The sequence below is a fragment of the Petaurus breviceps genome, unplaced genomic scaffold (genome assembly GCF_028583685.1).
Source record: "Petaurus breviceps papuanus isolate PSGF00001 unplaced genomic scaffold, PetGlider_PUasm1.0 183, whole genome shotgun sequence".
Lineage (NCBI taxonomy): Eukaryota > Metazoa > Chordata > Mammalia > Diprotodontia > Petauridae > Petaurus > Petaurus breviceps.
The window spans coordinates 16,011,453-16,033,778 of record NW_027185791.1 but is presented as its reverse complement, the minus strand read 5'-3'; the positions used below and the strand labels follow the sequence as shown (position 1 = coordinate 16,033,778).

The 22,326-nt window shown below is 38.0% G+C and overlaps 1 protein-coding gene across 3 annotated transcripts in view; it reads right to left on the bottom strand.

The window, feature by feature from the left end:
• The window catches only part of DENND4C (DENN domain containing 4C), a 135,018-nt gene that overhangs the window by 111,262 nt on the left and 1,430 nt on the right, over positions 1 to 22,326 (bottom strand). For all 3 annotated transcript variants that reach the window (XM_069087917.1, XM_069087919.1, XM_069087918.1), the window contains exon 2: positions 6,081 to 6,402. In XM_069087917.1, the coding sequence (XP_068944018.1) occupies positions 6,081 to 6,385 (305 nt within the window). In that variant the 5' untranslated portion in view covers positions 6,386 to 6,402. The remainder of the gene's footprint in view (positions 1 to 6,080; positions 6,403 to 22,326) is intronic.

Sequence of the window (22,326 nt, the reverse complement as noted above, 5' to 3'; positions counted from 1 at the left end):
AAATTATTTTACACAACTAAAAAAATAATCAAACTCATCTGGAAGGACTTTCAAGGAAGGCAGCCTAATGGTGTCAGATTTCAAACTATTTTAAAAAGTGGAAACCTGTTGCTAAGGTCTCTTGATTTTACCTCCAATACACTCCCTTCTTTCCTCTGACACTGTCACCATGGTGGTGTAGGCCCTAACTGTATTACGGCCATAGCGTGCTGATGAGTCTGCCTGCCTCAGGCCTCTCCCTCCTCCAATCCATCCTCCAGGCAGTCACCAAAGACATAAATCCTACCATGTCACCCTCCCCCCACCCCCACTCAATAAACTTCCGTGGTTCTCATCACCTCCAGGATCAAATACCAAATCCTAGTGCCCTCCTGCCATTCCAGTCTTGTGTCTTACTGCCTGCCAAGTACTATTCAATCCGAAGACACAGTCCTCTTAGCTATTCCAGGAACAGGACGCGCCTACCTCCTGGTGCCTGAATACTCTCCCTCCTCAATTCTAACTACTGGCTTTCCCTGTTTCCTTCACATCCTAACTGAAATAACAGATATAGGAAGTCTATCAGAACCTCTTAGTTCCAACGCTTACGGTCTTCAAATTATTTCCTATTTATCCTGTATGTAGCTTGTTTGTACCTATTTGTTTCTTTGTTGTCTCTTTTAGACTGTAAGCTCCATGAGGGCAGGGACCCTCTTTTTGTAAGCCCCACCCAGCGCTTCGCATAGCATAGTGTCTAGCACATAAAAGCAACTTAATAAATGTTTACTGACTGACTTAGTCCCTCTAGCCTTACAGATTTGTCAGATCCTCCCAGAACTTCCATTTTAAAGGGGGCAGCTAGGTGGCTCAGTGAATAGAGCACTGGCCCTGGAGTCAGGAGAACCTGAGTTCAACTATGACCTCAGATACTTGACACGCATGAGCTGTGTGACCTTGTGCAAGTCACTTAACCCCAACTGCTTTGCCTTCCCCCCTCAAAAAAAAAAAAAAGTACCCAGGGCAGTCATATTCACTCTCATTGCTCTCAGGGCTCCTCTACAGAATCCTCTCCTGACTCTTAAACAGGGGTGGGGAATCTGTGCCCTCGAGGGCACATGTGGCCTTCTAGGTCCTCGGGTGAGGCCTTTAGACTGAGTCCACGTTTTACACAACAAATCCTTTCTTTAGGGGGATTTGTTCCTTGAAGTCTGGATTCATAGGGCTGCACTTGAGGACTTAAGGCCTCGAGGCAGCAGGTTCCCCACCCCTGCAGATTTTTGTCTACCTTTTTTCCTCCATTTCACCCACACCCACCTCACCCCCTTTCCTTTTCAGTTTCTCCCAAGCAGAATGTAAGGTTTTTCCCATTTGTACAAATATTTATAGCAGCTCTTTTTGTGATGGCAAAAAATAAGAAATTGAGGCGATGTCCATCAACTGGGGAATAGCTAAATAAGCCATGTGTGGTATGTGAATATGATGGAATACTACTGAGCTATAAGAAATGATGAGTGGGATGGTTTCAGAAAAATCTGGTAAAACTTATATGAACTGATGCAAAGTGAAGTGATCAGAACCAGGAGAACATTGTGCACAGTAACAGCAATACTGTACAATGACCAACTATGAAAGACTTAGATAATCTCATCAATCCATGAGACTTTCAAAGGACCCATCATGAAAAGTACTATCCACTTCCAGAGAAAGAAAAAATGAATTCTGAATGCAGATTGAAGTATACTTTTTTTACTTTCTTTATTTTTCTTGAGTTTTTTGGTCTGTGTTTTCTTTTGCAATGTGTCCAATACGAAAATGTCTTTTGCATGATTTCACATGATAATCAATACCAAATTGCTTGCCTTCTCAAGGAAGGGGAGAGGGCAGGGGAATGAGAGAGAATTCGGAACTCAAAATTTTAATTTTAAAGTATTAAAAGTTTTTTTACATGTAATTGGGAAACCTTTAACTGAATAAAATTTTAAAATATTGAAAATCTGAAAGGAAAAAAAAAAGGACATAACGTCCTTGAAGAGCAAGGATTGTCTTTTTTGTTGATATTTGTATTCCAACGGCTTAGCACAGTGTTTGGCCTATAATAAGGCTTAATAAATGCTCATCTCATACAGAAGGAAGTTAGTATGCTGAACTGCCTTCATGTAACCGCAAATCTCCTTTAATGACTGACTGTCTCCTGGAAACAAAAATCTTTCTTTTCCTCTCTTTTTTTTAAAGTTATTTTTTCAATTAACAAAGATTTATTTTTTTCTCCTTTCTAGTCCATAAAATATATAGTCAAGCAAAATGAATTTCCACACTGGCCATATTCAAAAATCTATGTCTCATTCAGCATCCTGAATCCATCACCTCTTTGTCAGGATGAGAAAAGTAGACTTCATCATCAGAAAGGCCCATCTTTTTATTACCAACATTCTATTACTATTGTTACAGCTGGAAGACAGGGAATACAACTACCTTCAAGTATATGGAAATGAGGATCACACTGAAGTCACCGGTGAATGTAAGTAGGCTATAATACATAACCAAAGATGAACTCTACAAAGTAATAAAAGTAGAAGATGCCATCAGGGAAAATAGAGTCTAAGAAGAGAGGATGAAACAGCCACATGAAGAGGGAATGACAAGTTGACAGTGAGTCATCTCCATTTCCATCACACAATATAGACCTCGCATGGTCAACTTAGATGACAGGATTCAAAGACAAGATTCCAACAGGATGGGCAGGCATGAATGAGCTGCAATCTGGAGGGGACATCCAAATCTTTGAGATTATAGCTGCCCAGATTCATATACATTTGTATATACTTTTTAAGTTACTTTATATTGTTTCTCCTGAAAAATGTGAGCTCCTTAAGGATAGGAACTGCTTAATTTCTGGTTCTATATTTCTAAAACAGAGACTAGAGCCATACAAAATAATTACTAAATGGCTGTCCGATAAAAAAAAAAAGATGATTCCCATCTTATCAAATTAAAAAGCATTTATGTGTTCAAAATCAATGCAGCCAGAACAAGAAAGGAAACTGTAGAGTGGGGGAAATGTTAGCACTATAGCCTCTAATGAAAGTATGATATCCAGATTGCTTGCTGTCTTGGTGAGAGACAGGGAGGGAGAAAAAAAATGGAACTCAAAATCTTATATAAGGGAATGCTGAAAACTAAATAAATTTTAAAAAGGTATGATATCCATATACAGTAAACTGACACCAATATATACAACTAAGAACTATTTTTTTCAATACATAAATAATTAAAAGGATATGAGCAGTTTTAAAAAGAAATGTACACTAACAATAACTCCATGAAAAAATTCTCTGAATCACTTTGAAAAAAGCAAATGAAACAACTCTGAGGTTTTACCTCACACTCAAACAGGCAAATATCATAAAAATCAATGTTGAAGGAGTAATGGAATATGGTCAACACTGATTCATTCAATGTTGACAGAGTTGTGAACTGATCTGACCATTGTGAAAACAATTTGAAATTATACAAAGTCACTAAACTGTTCAAAACCTTTGAGCCACTGAACCACTACAGAACATATTCCCCCAAAGACATCAAAGATGGAAAGAAAGAAACGTCTGCTAATATATACAGAGCAGCACTTTTCATGGTAACTAAAAATAGGAAACAAAATGGATGTCCATCAACTGAGGAAAAGCTGAACAAACTGTAGCATATAAATATATGCGCCATAAAAAATGATGACCATATAGAATTCATGAGACATACGGAAAGTTACAGGAACTGACCAAGAAAAAAGTAACCGAAAGAAAAATATGCACAATTACAATAATGTGTATTTGTGTGTGTGTGTATGTATATATATACACATACACACATATATGTATACATAAACAATAAAATCATAGCAGCCGAGCTCAGATTAATTTCAATGAAGTTTTATCAATCGGTTCTGCTTAACAAAAGTTACCAATAAAACTTATTTTGAAATCATGTCAAATAGACATACCACAGAATTGCAGAGGGTCAAGTATTGTTCCAATTTTCAAAAATAGTAAAGCCAGTGAGCCCAATTTGGATTCCTGGAGAAGATTCTCCAACATTATTAAAGAGATGATTAGTGAACACTTAAAACAATGATCACTAGGAGCCAGTATAGCTTTTTTTTTTTTTGAGAGAGGAAGGCAGGACAATTGGGGTTAAGTGACTTGCCCAAGTTCACACAACTAGTAAGTATGTCAAGTGTCTGAGGCTGTATTTGAACTCAGGTCTTCCTGACTCCAGGGCTGGTGCTCTAGCTGCCACCAGAATAGCTTTTTCAAGAAAAGGTCATTTAACCTAACCTCATTTCCTTCTGGAGAAGAGTTGCTAGATTAATAAGAGTAGTCATCCTAGGCACTTTCTTTTTCTTTATTCTTGATCAATTCATTTCATTTTCCCAATGTCTCATGTAGAAATAATGTGAAAAATATAAGATGTGGTACAATTAGATGAATTCAGTACTAGTTGAATGGCTGAACCTTCAGAATCGTCAGTAACAATCACCTAAAAGGATATATAACTAGTAGCAGTAGAGTGATGCAGGGATCTGTCCTTGGTACTATCCTGTTTTAACACTTTTATCAATGACATGAATAAAAGCATTGATGACATATTTACCCATTTTGCGGATAACACAAAGGTGGGAAGAACAGCTAATACACTAGAGGCCAGGATTCAAAAAGATCTTGACAAGCTAAAATGCTGGGCCCAAGTTAATAAGATGAAGTTTAATAAAGATAAATGAAAAGTCAAATAATAAGAAAGAACAAAACCAATTTCACAAGTATAAGATAGGAGAGATATGGCTAAATGACAACTTATCTGAAAAAGAGCTGGAGAGTTTTAGTGGGTTAAAAGCTCAATGTGGCTGGCTGTACCATGGCAATCAAAAAGAAGCTAATGACATCTTAAGCTATATTACAAGGACTAGAGCGTCCAGAACTAGAGAAACAATAGTTCCATTGTACTGATCAGTCCATATGTACAGTTTATGTTCGCTTCTGGCTATCACATTTTGGGAAGGACACAAGCTAGAATTTCTAAAGACTGCAGACAATTAAGAACCTAGGATTATGCTATATGAAAAGTGGAAAGGAATCTGTGGTTATTTCCAGTCTGAAGAGGCAAAGACTTAGAGGGACAACATGATAGGTGACTGTATCTGAAAAGCTTTATCACCAAAAGAGGGATTAGAGTTCTTCTACTTGGACCTTGTGGGCATTACCCATAACAATGACTGAGGTTTGATGTAAGAGAAGAAATTTCTTAACAATAAGAGCCAGACAAAAGTGAAATGTGCTGCCTGGGGAAGTAGTAAGTTAATGTCTTCTTCATTAAGTAGGTGGTAAAGAGAATTCTTATTCAGACTAGACTAGATGATCATTGTGTTCCCTTCTACCTCAAGATGCCATGACTAATTCAATCCCAAGCACCAAATAAATCACACACAAAAATAACCTTTTTCAAAAAGTTACTTCTGAAAAGTGAATTCAGGTTTTTCACTATGTCTCTAATAACCATTATTTACTTGAGTACATGCTATAGCATATTCCTTCATCCCCCCCCAATAAAATCTAAGTGCCTTAAGGCTGTGATGGCTTCATTTTTGTCTCTGTCCAGGACAGTACCTTACACACAGGTGACACATACAACAATGAATTGCAATCAACTTAAGCAACCCCTTCCTGATACAATGTTAGTTACCAGAGTTTCTGTTTCTTCACATTCAATGAATACTAGTTATCATTTTTGGCCTGAAAGTCTAGTAGCTACAACCAAGAAAGGAATCATGTTTCATATTTCAATAACATCACTCCTTACAAAGACAGACAATGGTTTAATGATTAAAACAGAAAATAAAAGTAATAGAATAAGATTTGGTAGAGAAATGCAGTGTTTTACTCATTTGATTCTAAAATATAATTCTAAAAAATAACACTGCAACAAGCATTTATCATTCTTCCTATTACCTTAGTCAACTGAAAATCCATTCTTTCAGACTTCCACCAAAGCATGCAACAATATCATAAAATTACTTAAGTTCACATTTACTAGATAAACAATCAATAACTCACCCAATGTCTGTGAGAGGTGGTTTGTCTCTTCCTCTCTTATAGCACAGGAAAAGTTCTGGACTTTTCAAGCTTCCATAGTTCAAATTTGCTTGGAGAGCTGATGGAGTAGCTTCAACACAGGTGAAGCCTTCAGGGACTGTTTCCCCTGCTGACTTGATAATAACAGCAATGTCTGTAATTGGAGCTTTGGGTCCAGTGGATTTGGGGTCTAAACGGTTTATTTCTTGATCCAAAAGGGTAGATGTATCAGTGAGGCCTGCCACTACAAAGTAGTCAATTACTCTTGGACCTTTGTCTTCTAGCATGACTGCTGTTCTGCTGTCTAGAAGAAAAAGAAACGGACTAGTTAAATCCAAGATTTATCTTGCCTCAGATTTTGGTTAAAAAAAAAAGTTAAATTTAAAATAAGCCAATAACTACAAAACAGGTTTTTCACACCTCAACTTGAAAATTATCATCACAGAAAAGGGGTTTAACTAGCAGTGGTCTGCCCAGGTTTTTTACTTGATTTTTAGACAATAGATAGAAATAAAAGGTAAAGGTTCAGAATCACTCCTGTGACAATTGTATAGCCACTGACGTGCAAAAGTATATTTGAAGGCAAGTACACAAACTTGTTATACAGGATAATCCCAAAACAACTTACTGCAACCCACTAACAAAAAAATGCCTGGAAGATTGTCTGGGAACCAAGATGGCAGAATAAGGGAAGCATTCCAGCCAAACCCTCCCACCATTTCTTCCAAACAACTTTGAAATAATGCACCAAATCAAATTCTAGAGTGCAGAGCCAATAAAAATTCAGAGCAAGACATTTTTGCAGCCCCAACAACTTAGAAGGTCAGCAAGAAAGGTCTGTGACCAGTGAAGTTGAGGCCAGCCTGGAACTGACATGATATTCAGAGATGATAAAGAGATTAGATAGGATCCCCACCTTCACACTGGGTGCAACAACCAGGAGCTGTTTGGCAACTTCAATGCCCATACCCAAAACCAGGTCACATTTCAAGGGGAGAGAAGAGCACTTGTGGTCAAAAGGGAGCAGGGCCCTGGTAATAGTTCCTAGGTGGAGAGGAGTGTTAGCAAATTCAACTGAGCAGGGCCTTTACCTAGTAACGATCAAAGGGCAGACCAGGACAGTAGTGATCACACCTCTCTCTCCCTAGAGCATGCTACCTTGGAAGCACTAAAAACTTATAGACCCCCAGAATTAGCTATGAAAACAACAGGACAAAAAAGCCTGAAGCTTGAAACATCCCTGCTGCTTCATCTCCCTGCAAAGTGAGCAGAGACCAACTTTAACAAAAAAGTCAAGAAATAGGCTAGAAAAATGAGGAAACATAATAAGAACCTGACCATAAAAAGTTACTATGGCGACAGGGAAGATCAAGGCGCAAACTGAAAAAACAGCAACACAAGTCCAATAAGAATTCCTAGAAGAACTGAAAAACAAAAAAGCAAAAACATGATTTTAAAAATCAAGTAAGAGTGATAGAGAAAATATTGGGGAAAAATGACTGATGCAAGAAAATTATGGAAAAAAATTAATAGCTTGGTAAAGAGAGGCACACAAATATACTGAAGAAGATAACTTTTAAAAACAGAATTGGCCAAATCATAAAAAGGTACAAAGCCACACTGAAAAGAACTCCTTAAAAAGCAGAATTGGATAACTATTAAAAAAAAACTCACTGAAGAAAATAATTCCTTGAAAATTAGAATTGGATAAATAATAAGAAACAAAGCCAAACGAATGAAAAATAGAAGAAAATGTGAAATCTCATCAGAAAAACAACTGACCTAGAAAAATGATCAAGGAGAGATAATTTAAAAATTATCGAACTACCTGAAAAAAATAATAAAAAAAAAAGAACCTAGACATCACGTTTAAAGAAACTATAAAGAAAAGCTTCCCTGATATCTTAGAACAAGAGGGCAAAATAGAAATTAATCTTCCAATTACCTCTTGAAAAAGATCCCAAAATGAAAACTCCTAGGATTACTACCACCAAATTCTAAAACTTCTAGGTCAAGGAGCCAGAAAAAAATCATTTAAGTACAATGAAGCCATATTCAGGACCACACAAAACTTAGCAGCTATCACATTAAAGAAGTGGAGAGCTTGGTATATGATACTCCAGAAGGCAAAGGAGCTAGGATTACAACCAAGAATAACCTACCCTGCAAAACTGAGTATAACATTTCAAAGGAAATAATGGATATTTAATAAAATAGAGGACTTTCAGGTCTTCCTGATGAAAACACCAGAGCTGAATAGAAAATCTGATATTAAGACACAAGACTCAAGAGAAGTATAAAAAGAAGTGGCTAGGTGACACAGTGAATAGAGCACCGGCCCTGTAGTCAGGAGAAACTAAGATCAAATCCAGCCTCAGACACTTAACACAAAACTAGCCATGTGACCTTGGCCACGTCACTTTACCCCAATTGCCCCTCCAAAAAAAAAAGAGAAGCATAAAAAATAAACATGAAAGAGGAAATTATAAGGGATTTAATAAAGTTAAATTGTTTACATTCCTATGGGAATATAATTCATGCCAACTCCTAAGAACCTTATCATTGTTAAGGTAATTAAAAGGAATCTACATAGACAAAAGCATGGGTATTTGTGAGTTGATTATGTTGGGAGGACCTCAAAAAAGGATGGAGGGAGGACTGCACTGGAAGAAAATAGGGAAAATTATTTCATATAATAGAGGCACACAAGGAAGTCTTTTTATATTGGAAAGGAAAATGGCAAGGGTGACGTGAGCTATTCTTAAACCTCATCTAAACTGGCTCAGAAATATTAGAATACACACACACACGTACACTCACTCAGTAGGGTATAGAACTCTATCATACCCAACAGTGATGTAGGAGGGAAAGGGACAAGAGAAGAGGGCGCAGGGGAGAGAAGTAGCAAGAGGAAGGGCAGATTAAGGGAGGCAGAGGTCAGAAGCAAAACAGACTTTTTTTTGCTTTTTTTTTTAGAGGGCAGTTGGGGTTAAGTGACTTGCCCAAGGTCCCAGGGCTAGTTTTTGTGTTAAGTGTTTGAGGCTGCATTTGAACTCAGGTCCTCCTGACTCCAAGGCCAGTGCTCTATTTACTGCGCCACCTAGCCACCCCTGCAAAACAGACTTTTAAGGAGGGGCAGGGTAAAAAAAAAAAACACAGAAAAAGATAAACAGAATAAAACAGAATGGAGGGAAATACACTGTTAGCAATCATAACTGTGAAAATGAATGAGATGAACTCATAAAATGGAAGTGGATAGCAGAATGGATTAGAAACCAAAATCCAACAATGCTATTTACAAAAAATTCACTTGCAACATAAAGACAAACACAGAATTAGGAGCAGAATCTATTATGCTTCAGGTGAAGTAAAAAAGTCAGAGGCAGAAATCATGATCTCTGACAAAGCAAAAGCAAAAACATTAAATTAATGTTTAATTAATTTAATTAAAAGAGATAATCAGTGAAACTACGTTTTGCTAAAAGGCACCATAGACAATGAAGTAGTTAGTATCAATACTAAGCATATATGCACCAAATGGCACAGCATCTAAACTCTTAAAGGAAAAGTTAAATGAGGTACAGGAGAAAACTGAGAGTAAAACAATACTGGAGGGGGGTGGGGACTTCAACTTTCCCTCCTCAGAGCTAGATAAATCTATGCATAAAACAAACAAGCAAATTAAGGAGATGAATAAAATTTCAGAAAAGTTAGCTATAATAAAGCTCTGGAGAAAACTGAATGGGAATACTGATCATGTAATAGGACATAAAAACATCACAAATACAGAAAAGTAGAGATATTAAAATGCACCCTTTTCAGACCAAAATGCAATAAAAATTACATTCTTAAAAGGGCTGTGGAAACACACTGGAAACTAAATAATTATTTTTAAAATGAGTGGGCCAAAGAATAAATGGGAAACAATAAATAATCTCATTACATATAATGACAATAAGAATTCAACATACCAAAATTTGAGGGATGTGGCCAAAGCAACACTTAACTTATATCAATTTTTTAAAAGAGAGAGAGAGATCAATGAATTGGGCATGCTAACAACAACAACAAAAAAAAAACTCAAGAAAAAGAACCAATTAAAATTCCCAAACACCAAAACAGAAATCCTGAAAATCAAAGGAGAGATTAATTAAATTCAAAACTGAAGGAAAAAAACAAACATTAAACCAATAAATAAAACTAGGAGCTGGTTTTATGAAAAAATATAAACCACTGGTTAATTTGGTTTTTAAAAAAGATGAAAAGCAAATTACCAGTGTGAAAAATGAAAACGGTGAATGTACCACCAACAAAGAGGAAATTAAAGCAATTATTATATGCCAATTATATGTCGATAAAATGCACAGTAAGTGAAATGAATATTTACAAAACAGAGATTTGTCCAAATTAACAGAAGAGGAAATAGAATATTTAAATAACCCAGTCTTAGGAAATAGAATATTTAAATAACCCAGTCTTAGGGGGAAAAAATGAGTTGACCAAGTACAATACGAATTTAGTTTAACTTCAACTGAGCCTTCAGAAGTGCAGAGAAATCCTTTTACTCATCTCCTCATTATTATTTCATTCTCTGCAACAGCTGTTGTTTTCTTCTTAAACTCCAAACTTCACCCCCTTCCTCCCTCACTCAATGCTTTTCATCTCCTCACATCATCATCACTGGGGTCATCATAAGGTGGAAAACCTCCTCCCTATCTACTGGAACCTTGGATTCTCACTCTGGAGCTACTAGGTTCAGACAGGGCAGCTTTGGCTTTATCTTCCATTTCCATACCACATCCAGCCTACTACATCCTCTTCCTACCCTTTCCCTCTTCCCTAAATGTGTTATCTTTTGTCATTTGAATATAAATTCCTTGAGAACAGAGACTGTCTAGCTTGTATACAATTATATCTACATAACTTAACACAGTGATTATAAGCAAGCACTTGAAAAAAATTCTATCTATTAAAAAGACAGTGGCCTTCAACTTACCTCATGGGCTCCTTTATTTACCCTCACCCCCTTTACTCCAGTTCTTAACTATCATTCTCTCCACTCTAAGATGACAAACTCTTTCTATCTGTTCCCTCAATGTTAATAAACCATTTCCATTATAATCTTGCTCAATTCATCACTCCATCCCTTCCTCTCTGCTGGTCCCTTTCCCTTAACCTACAAACATGTTGTGTTTCCCCTCTAAAACACCCTCCAAAAAACCCTCACCGTCTTCCTTGTTTTTAATGGTTTGGAAAGAGTATTCTAAACTCACTTCTCCACTATTTCCCATCCATTTATTTGACTGACTGAAATCAGATTTCTGATCCCACCATTCTACAGAAATTGCTTTCTTCAAAGTCAATAATGTCTTCATCACTAAATCCAATAACCATTTTTTCTGCCTTTATCATCCATGACCTTTCTGCATTTGTCATTGTTCACTGTCCTCTCTCAATAGCTTCCCTTCCTTCTGCTTCTAATACTGCAATAATAACAAGAATAATAACAATAACATCTAATATTTATATATAGTGCTTACTATCATGGTTCTCCTACCTCAGATATTTCCCATCTTTGCTGCCTCTTACAAGTGTGACCCACTTGCAACCTAATCTACTCAAAAACCTTTATTAACTCCCTGTCTAGTGGAATAAAGTGTAAATTCCTAATCCTGGCATTCAAGACCTTCTATAATCTATCTTTAACCTTCTTTTCCAGGTCAAACTCCTGCTACTTCCATTTAAGTACACACTACAATCCAGTCAACTAGACCATTCACTCCTCGATGCTCATGTTGCCAATATTCCAAATCCATACCTTTGTTCACACCACTCCTCCATGCTTAGAATACATTTCTCTAGCCATCTCCAAGCCAAAATGGTGATGTAGTGGAAAGGACATTGAACTTAATACTTGTGCAATCATGAACCTTTTTGAGCCTCAGTTAGCTCATTTTCAAAATGAGATAATGAATGTAAAGTCATTTTAAAGTCTTAAGATACCGTACTAATAATAATATTAATAATATCTGTCAAAGTCTTTGTCAAGTTCCAACATGGGTGCTACCTCTTTCCACTCAGCCTTCCTAGTTAAGTGGTTCCCAAGGGAAAAGAATATGGCCTTTTGCCACTGCCTAGTTCCCTCCCCTTCAGGAAGGGTTTCGTCCTTTCCCCACCTTTCCACCTCCCAGGACCTCCAATCCTTCCATCACACAGTACATTCCCTGACTATCATTCTTGTTCTGGCTACACTCCCTTTCCCAATCTCAAGCAGAGCTGAGTGGATCACTTCAACGCTACTCTCTACTCTGATCCCTGACCCAGAATTAGTGACTTCCCTCTCAGATTACCAGATGCCCTGTTCTGTTATCCTGCACCCACACAATCATTTGTTGTTTCTCCTGTTAGAATGTGAACTACTTGAAGGCAGGGACTATTTTTGTCTTTCTTTGTATCTCCAGGACTTAGCACAGCGCCTGGCATATAGCAAACTCTTAATGAATGCTTTCCTAGTTAGGTGCTAGGGGACACTGGAAAAAAAGAAATAAGTCATTAAGCCCAGTGGCCTACAAAATCCTATAATCTAACCTCTATAATAACCTCAAAATTCTATAATCTAACCTCAACTAGGCATTTGACAACAAGGCAATCATTTTATTCCTCCCTATATGACTCTCTATTCCACTTCCCAGAGCACCATTTCTAAACCTTATCTTAAAACTCCTCCTCCCTCACCCTTTCAACTTTAGACTCCACCCTCATACTGACTTTACCATGAATTCCAGCTTCTCTCCTTCCCCACATCTGACCTCATCCCTCACAGTCTCTTTCCTCCAGGTCTTTGATAATGAGGCGGTCCTTCTCAACAAGGCAAACCCTTCTACAAGTACTCTCAATCCCATCTCTCCCACTCTCCAACAGATCACTTCCTCAATTATCTTCCCCCCACCCCCAATCTATTCTTCAGTTTGTTATCTACTGGGTTCCTCTTCTACAAACATGTTCAACAAGTCTCATCTTTGAAAAATCTTACCAGCCCATGGCAGTATTTCTCCCTTTTGTAGACAAACTCTAGGAAAAAGGTGTTCTTTGTTTCCTCCACTTTCTCTCCTTTCTTACATTTCTTAAGTCTTTGCAATCTAGCTTAGAAACCTCATCACAATGGAAATTGCTCCCTAATTGATCTTAGGGATCTTAACTGATAAATCTAAACAGACAAGCAACAGCAAATCCAACTACATTTGTGTATTCATCCTTTTTTTTGAGGGGGGGGCAATTGGGGTTAAGTGACTTGCCCAAAGTCACATGGCTAGTAAGGCAAAAGTATAATTCTGAAGATCAGATAATAACCCAGTCTTCTGTTTGCAGCTAAATCTTGAATTCTTATGTCATGTAATCTCTGGAAAACTCTACTGTAACGTCAGGAGAGAATGAGTGTGAAAAGGGCAAATAGTAAATAATATTTTAGTATTATTATGAAAATAGTTTCGACCTCACAGACCACCCTTGAAAAGGCCTTGGGAAGGGGGGAGGGAAAGGGGACATTTTTGAGAACTGCTGCTCTACATGAAGCCTTTCCTAAACCTCCTATCTAATAGTGCCAGCCCTTCCTAAAACTACCTTGTATTCATTCTTTATAAACTGGAATATGTACATCTGCAGTCCACTGATAGATTGTAAACTCTTTAAGGACAGGGCAGCTTCATAATTAAAAAATGCTTATTGATTAATTATCAGTAGAAGCCTGCAGGACAATGAGGCGTACACAGTCAAGAAGGCTCTAAAATGGGAAGAATAAGGAGATCTATGATATCTCACAAAACACAACAGGGAAGTGGGAGAACGGACAGGTGAACAAGACAAAACATTTTTCCTTTAACCAGAAGGTCAAAAAGTAGGCTAATCCATAAGAACTAAAAAGTAAAAACAAAAAACCTAAAAGCAATAGATGGCAGAGTAAAAGCAGGAATTTGGCGTAAGCTGTGGCACCAACCACCTCCAATCGCTGTAAAATATGACTAAACAAATTTTAATGTTACAGAACACAGAGTGACAGAGTGAAACAAATCTCGCGCTGAAGTCGGCCTGGCAGGCCAACACGGAAGGGTCTATCACACTGAGCTGGGAACCTAGTGCAGTCCAGTGTGAGCCAAGAGGTCTCAGACATAGGGTGGCCCCAACCAGCAGCACGATGGGCCAGAAGACTTTAGGGGAGTGAATATCGCCAGCAGCTGTGGCAGTTTCCAGACTTTCAACCCATAAATGCCAAGGAGAAAATAAAAGGTCAGTGGGGAACTCTGTTGGAACTGGGTGGAGAAGAGCAGGGTTGGGCCCCAGGAGCAGGGGCAAAAGGTGGTGGAGACACAGCAGCTGTGGCTGCTGCCTCCAGAGCTCCTGGCCTGCAGATCACAGGGGGACCAAATGACCAGTCAGAGGGTAATCACTCTTGCTTTGGCCTGCTTGGATCTGGGTCACAGTCTTGGGTGATGAAACGCCAGTGTGCCAGAATTTATGGTGGCTGTAGAGAGGGCGCCCTCCTCAGACCTCCGACACCATCTGCGAAAACCCCAGCAATCAGGGCAGCTGGGTGGCGCAGTGAATACAGCACCGGCCCTGGAGTCAGGAGGACCTGAGTTCAAATCCAGCCTCAGACACTTGACACACTTACTAACCGTGTGACTATGGGCAAGTCACTTAACCCCAATTGCCCTCCAAAAAGAAAAAGAAAACCCCAGCAATCTGGGACACAGCTCTCTCCAATCTGGAAGCAGAGTTCTACCATGGCAAAGAGCTCAAAAGTCAAGTAACTGGCTGTTAAGATAAAGAAGTAGAAGAAGTGCATTCAGACCACAGAATCCTTTTTTGGGGACAAAAAGGATCAAAACATGGAACCAGAAGTTAACAAAGGCAAAACTCCTGCATCAAAAGCTTCCAAGAAAAATATGAATTGGTTACAGGACATGGAGGAGCTCAAGAAGGATTTTAAAAATCAAGTAAGAGAAGTGGAGGAAATATTGGGAAGAGAAATGAGAATGATGCAAGAAAAATCATGAAAAGTTAGTCAACAGACCGCTAAAGGAAACCAAAAAAAAAAAAATAACACCTTAAAAAATAGACTAACTCAAATGGCAAAAGAGGCCCAAAACGCCAATGAGGAGAATGCTTTAAAAAGCCAAATTGCGCAGATGGAAAAGGAATTTCAAAAATTCACTGAAGAGAATAATTCCTTCAAAATTAGATTAGAGCAAATGGAAGCTAATGACTTTATGAGAAATGAAGATACTATAAAACAGATCCAAATAAATGAAAATATAGAAGGCAATGTGAAATATCTCATTGGAAAAAACATTGACCTGGAAAAAATATTGAACAGGAGAGATAATTTAAAAATTATTCGACTACATGAAAGCCATGATAAAAAAAAAAAAGTCTAAGGGGCAGGCAGGTAGCACAGCAAGTAAGAGCACCAGCTCCAGTGTCGGGATGACGTGGGGATCAAATCCAGGCTCAGACACTTAGCACACACCCAGAAACACCTGGCTGTGTAACCTTGAGCAAGTTACTTAACCCCAGTTGCTTAGGGGCGGCCAGGTGGCTCAGCGAGTAAAAGCACTGGCTCCAGTGTCAGGATGACCTGGGGATCAAATCCGGGCTCAGATACTTAGCACCACACCCAGAAATAACTGGCCATGTAACCTTGAGCAAGTTACTTAACCCTGATTGCTTTAAAAAAAAAAAAGAGTCTAGAAATCATGCTTCAAGAAATTCTCAAGGAAAACTGCCCTGATATTCTAGAACCAGAAGGCAAAATAGAAATTGGAAGAATTCACTGATCGCCTCTTGAAAAAGATCCCAAAAAGAAAACTCCTAGGAATATCATAGCCAGATTCCAGAGTTCCCAGGTAGTCAGGAAGAAACAATTTGAGTATTGTGGAAACACAATCAGGATAACAAAAGATCTAGCAGCTTTTACATTAAGGGATCCAAGGGCTTAGAATATGATATTCCAGAGGTCAAAAGAGCTAGGATTAAATTAAGAATCACCTACCCCCCAAAACCGAGTATAATGCTTCAGGGGAAAATATGGTGATTTAATGAAATAGAGGACTTTCAAGCATTCTTGATGAAAAAAACAGAGCTGAACAGAAAATCTGACTTTCAAATACTAGAAGCAAGAGAAGCATGAGAAGGTAAACAGGAAAAAGAAATCATAAGGAACTTATTAAAGTTGAACTATTTACATTCTTACATGGAAAAACAGTAATTATAACTCATAAGACTTTTCTCAGTATGAGGATAGTTGATAGGATTATATATGTATATATGTATACATACATATATGTTTATATAGGAGGGCATATGTGCGTATAAATACATATGTGAGTCTGTGTATATGTGTGTACATGTATACATAGAGGGCACGGGATCAGTTGAATAGGAAGGGATGATATTTAAAAAATAAAATTATGAGGGGAGAGAGGAATATAATGAGAGGAAATAGGGAGAGACAGAATAGGATAAATTACCTCATACAAAAGAGGCAAGAGAAAGTTATTACAATATAGAGGAAGAACAGCAAGGCAAAAGGGAATGGGTCAATCTTATTCTCATTGAATTTGGCTTAAGGAAGGAATAATATACACATTATATTGGGTATCTTACCCTACAGGAAAGTAGGGGGGAAGGGAATAAGAAGGGGGATGATAGAAGGGAGGGCAGATGGGGGGAAAGTAGTTAGAAGTACACACTTTTGAAAAGTGACAGGGTCAAAGTAGAAAATAGAGTAAGTGGGGGGGGATAGGATGGAGGGAAATATAGTTAGTATTTCACAATATAACTACTATGGAAACGTTTTGCGTAACTACACATGTACAACCTATATTGAAGTGCTTATCTTCCCAGTAAGGGTGGGTGACAAGAGAAGAAGGGAAAGAATCTGGAAATAAAAGTTTTAAAAACAAATTCTTAAAAAAAATTGTCTTTTACATGCAACTGGGAAATAAGATATACAGGCACTGGGGCATAGAAATCCATCTTGCCCTACTAGAAAGTTAGAGTGGGGATGGAGGAGGATATAAGAGAGAGGCAGATTGGGGGAAGGAGTATTCCGTAGGATCGCTATCTTGGGGTGGGGGTAGGGGAAAGATGGGGAGAAAATCTGTAACTCAAAATCTTGTGGAAATGAATGTTGAAAACTAAAAATAAATAAAAGTTATTAAGAAAAAAAAAACAAAACCTAAAAGCAAGAATTAAGGCTATAGGTCTATCTACTATATTGTACATGCTGTCCAACTACAAGATAGTCAAAGATCCTTTCTTAATAGTTCCTAGAAAGCTGGTTTAAAAATCACTTTTCTCATTTCTTTACAGTAAAATTTTACAGATAGTTTTCACTTTTTTATTTAATCTTTAATTAATGGCAACTCCCCAATACCTAAGCTTTAAGTAACTCTGCTCTTCTCTGTCAAGATTTCAAGGACTCTTTTTTTAAGCTTCATTATGTACAATGGGGAAAAAAAAAAACACTGGCTCTGAAATGAGAGGTCCTGAGTTCAAATCCCACCTCTGACCTGTACAGCACTACCTGGGCTAGTCTCAATCTCCCTGGACCTCAATTTCTTCCTCTATAAAATGGGTCATATGAACCACATAACCTCTGAGATCTCTTCTAGCTAAAACAGGATCAGGGCTTCTTAACTTTCTTTGTGTCATGGACTCCTCTGGCAATCTGGAGATACCCACCAACGCCCAAGGTCTTTCATAGGGTAGATAAGAAGACCAAAATCACTAATAATCTAGCAGTGAGTAACAACTACAGAAACTTCAAAATAGTAATGAGTAAACAATATTTTGAAATATGAGTAACTGTAATATAATACAAAAATACCTGATTTCTACTGGTAACTAAGTCACAAGTTTTGCTAACACTACTATGGTTTGTTAACTACACGCAAAATTGAAGGCAATAATAAACTTCTGTTAGAGGTGAATGAAAATAAAGATGTAACTTTGTTTCTCATACAACATCAAAGACTTCCTGACATCTATACACAGATCCCTTGAGGATCCCTGGATCCATGGCTAAGAATACCTATTCTAGACCTAGGCTCTTATGAATTCTGAAAGTTAAAGAGGATTCGTTTTAACATTCTGAATTTTCATAAAACAGATTTCCTTAAAGCAAGAGACTCTTTGTAGTTGTTGAAGTTTAAGTTCATAATTTTTAAAAATTCTAAATAATTTAAAAAGACATCTTGTAATATTTAAATCCCCAAGTAATCTTATAAAGTAGGTAAGAATTATTTATCTTCCCATTCTAATATTCAAGCTAACAGTTACAGAAAGTTATAAAACATTCTAAAGAGCAAATCAGTAAAAAGGGAATAGTGAATTCTTTTTTCCTTACTACATTAATATAATACATATAATATATATACAAATAATATAATAATACAGCTATTAAAAGTCTACACTAAGTACAAGATGCTGAGCTAACAATTAAGGATATAAAAATTTTGAAATGAACAATCCATGCTCTCAAGCAGTCTACCTTTAAATGAGATATTGCAAGAGACAACTATATCAATTGATTAATAAACATCTATTAAGGGCCTTCCACTTGCCAGGCATTGTACTTTGCACTACCAATGACAAAAGACAGTTCCTGCCCTCAAGGAACTTACAAAGGGGGAGACAACATGCAAACAAATATATGCAAAGCAAGTTATTCACAGGATAAATAAGAAATAGTTAACAGTGGAAAGGTAATAATGATATTATTAATAATAACACTTATATACATTTTCTGTGCCAGCATCTGTGCTAAGTGCTTTATAATTATCTTATCTGACCCTCACAACAACCCAGAAAAGTAGATGCTATCATTTCCCCATTTTACATATGGGAAAACATATAAAGAGAGATTAAGTGACTTGCCTCAGAGTCACATGGCTATTTAGTATCTCTCATGGGATCTGAATTTTGGTGTTCCAAACTCCAAACCAGATACTCTATCCACTGTGCTACCTAGCTGCCCAGAATGAAGAGGGGTTGGGGAAAGTTTACAACAAAAGATTTGACTTTAGATGGGACTTAAAGAAACTCAGGGAGGTCAGTAGCAGACTGGAGGAGACAGATCATTCCAGGGAAAGCCTAAGAGAATTCAAGGAGTGGAGAAAGAGAGTGTCTTGTCTGCAGAACAGCCAGACAACAGGTCAGTCACTGGATGGAAGGAGATGTGGTGCAGAAAGTATAAGAAGACTAGAAAATATAGAAGGGACTAGGTTATAAAGGGTTTTGAATGCTAAACAGAACATTTTATATTTGCTCCTAGAGTCAATAGGAAGCCATGGGAGTTGACTGGGGGTGGAAGACTGCCATGCTCCTTCCTGCATTTTAGGCAAATCACTTCAGTGACTGACTAGAGGATGGAATAGAGTAGTGACGGACTTGAGGCTAACAGACTCACAAGCAGGCTGTTGCAATAATCCAGACATGAGGATGAGGCCCTGAACCCTGTGTGGCAGTGTCAAATTAATTTGAAAAAGAGTACAACTAATTTGGGTAATGAGGAAGAGGGGTCAGAGAAAGTTTCAAAGAGAGCGATACCTTAGTCTTGACAGAAAAAAAGGATTCTTCTGAAAGACAGAAATGAGGGAGCACATTACAGGCAAAAAGAATAGCTTCTGTGAATGCATGTTCGAGGAACAGCTGGTTTCAATTGAATGTAACAAAAAATGCATGAAGTGGACAAATGTGAAGTAAATCTAGAAAGAGGGCCTTCAATGACAGACCCAAGAGCACAGTAATAAGGAGCCATGGAATGTTTTTCAACAAGACAGCAGCAGCGTCACACCTGCACCTCAAGTTCATTTCAGCTGCTGCCGAGGGGCCAGATTGGAGAGGGCAAAAACTGGGAAGAAAGCCAGTAAGAGGCTCTGACAATAGTCCAAGGGAAAGGTGATAAGGGCGGTGGACTTGCTGAACCGGGCTGAATGGAGTGAACAGGGATCATACATCTAGAACTGGATCTAATCCAACCTCCTCCTTTTACAGGTAAAGCGGCTGAGACCTAGTATATTTACTAGTAGCAATAATATTTATAGTGATTGAAGGTATTAGAAGCTCTCTTCACATATCACCCCATTCGATCTTCTGAAGTACATGCTTTTATTCTCATTTTACAGAGGACAGGGTAACACAACTAAGTCCTTGAGGCAGGGTTCAAACATTTGATGTTTCCCTGACTTCAAGGCTAGCATTCTGTCTATTAAAGTCATACACGTAGTAAACCTTGAAGGTGGGATACAAATGATGTAGAAGAGGCAGGATCAAGAGGGGCAAAGAGATAGAAAGGGTAAAAATAAACAAGAATGACTCAAGTTCCACATATAAGAAACCAGGAGAATCAGGTCATTGAGTCACACGTGCCTCCTTGAAGGTTTCCAATTGATAACATTCCATTTTAAATATAACATTAAGAACTATATATGGCTTATTATATATTATACAACTGGACCACAAAAAAATTCCAAATTAGCTGACTCTTTCATACTAGATGCTAAATTTAAAATAACATCCTAAAATCAAAATGATTTTGGAATTTCATACCACCTGATGCTTAAGGTCAACCATTTTCTACATTGTGATGTGTTGTTTTTTTTTTTAATCAAATCACAAGATTTGATCTTTGGTATCTGAATTTATATACTGAGACCAGTTCTCACACCAGAGTTCTACATTTTAAACAAGTTTACATCTACCTAGGACACTAATCCAATTAATTTCCAATTCACTGTCTGAAAGGTCTGATTTATGTTCCCTTCATAAATAGTTGCACTACAGTAAGTACAGAAAAACTTAGGAAAGCAGAGTTCACAAAACTGAACTTTTCCACACAAGCAGCAATTCCATTTTACAGATCAGAAAGGCCAACTGAGACAACATACCTCTGACTCAGCAGCTTTTTTTCCCCTTTACAGCATACACTTAAGACACACTGGTTGTACAGTACATGTGAAACTAATATTTATCTTGGCAGAAGGAAAACTCAATATAAATGTTATGTTTTGTTCTTAACTGGAAGATATAGAGAGATCATAGATGACACGCAAAATTTTTTATTTTACAAATTACCTTTTATTCCAAATACTTATTGCATGTCTTTTCACAAAAGGACTCCCATTTAAATAATCATTAGATAATGATTTCTCACAGCCTATACTGAAGTTCTCTGTCACTTAAGCTTCAAGAACAACTTCCACACTCCCACTCCACTCCTCTGCAAAAGTTCAAGTTTGCAATACATACAGCGCTTACATATTAAACTGAAGCAAATGACTCCAACACAAAACTGCTTCCCACATTTCTCACAGCACAGTTTTTATATTATCCAGGACAGCTCGTTCAGAGCTGCTTAAATAAGTACTAAAACCAAGACCATTTGTTATAAGAGCCAGTCAGCAAAGGGCAATTCTATGATACAACAGACTGCACCCAATCCTCCCAGTCCGTCTTTCTGCAAATTTGTGACCCTGGGCAAAAAGACTGATGGAAAAAGTATAGAAGGGTTTTCTTCAACCAATCAAGTCAAATAGATGAGTAGTAAAGTGTTCAAGTATGAGGGACAACTGAGTCACATAATTCAAACAGTAAATGTAATTCTGATTTCAAAAAGCCTCACACATCACGTTTGATTCTTTTACTTTTAGGAACATCACAAACTGCCAGAGTTTCTCATAACCATAAACAGGCCTCCGGCTGTAAAACAGCTCAGAAGTGTTTCCCCCTCGGTGCCTAAACTCCAAGTACTGGACTGGCACGTGGGCAGTGGCACTGGGAATGAAGTCAAGGAGGCCGGATCACCAATGGGACTTAGACGTTTTTTAGCTGTGTGATCCTGGGCAAGTCACTTAACCCTGCTTCTGCATCTGCTCAAAGGGCTGGAGAAGGAACGGGCAAAATCACTCCAGTACCTCTGCCAAAAAAACACACAAACAAAAACCCCAAACCCAAGGAGTTGGGGAAAACCAGACGAAGTAAGTGCTAAGCACCAAGAAAGGCAAAAGCAGCTGCAGCTCTCAGGTCTAATGCTCAGGGTCTATGGGGCCATCGAGGCTGGCCTAGAACGTGCCCCGGTGCTCCCTTGGAGAAAGGCCCAACTCCTACCACCGGCCGGGAAACAGCTGGGTCTGGGGGGAATGCACCTCACCCGGGCCGGTTCGGTCTG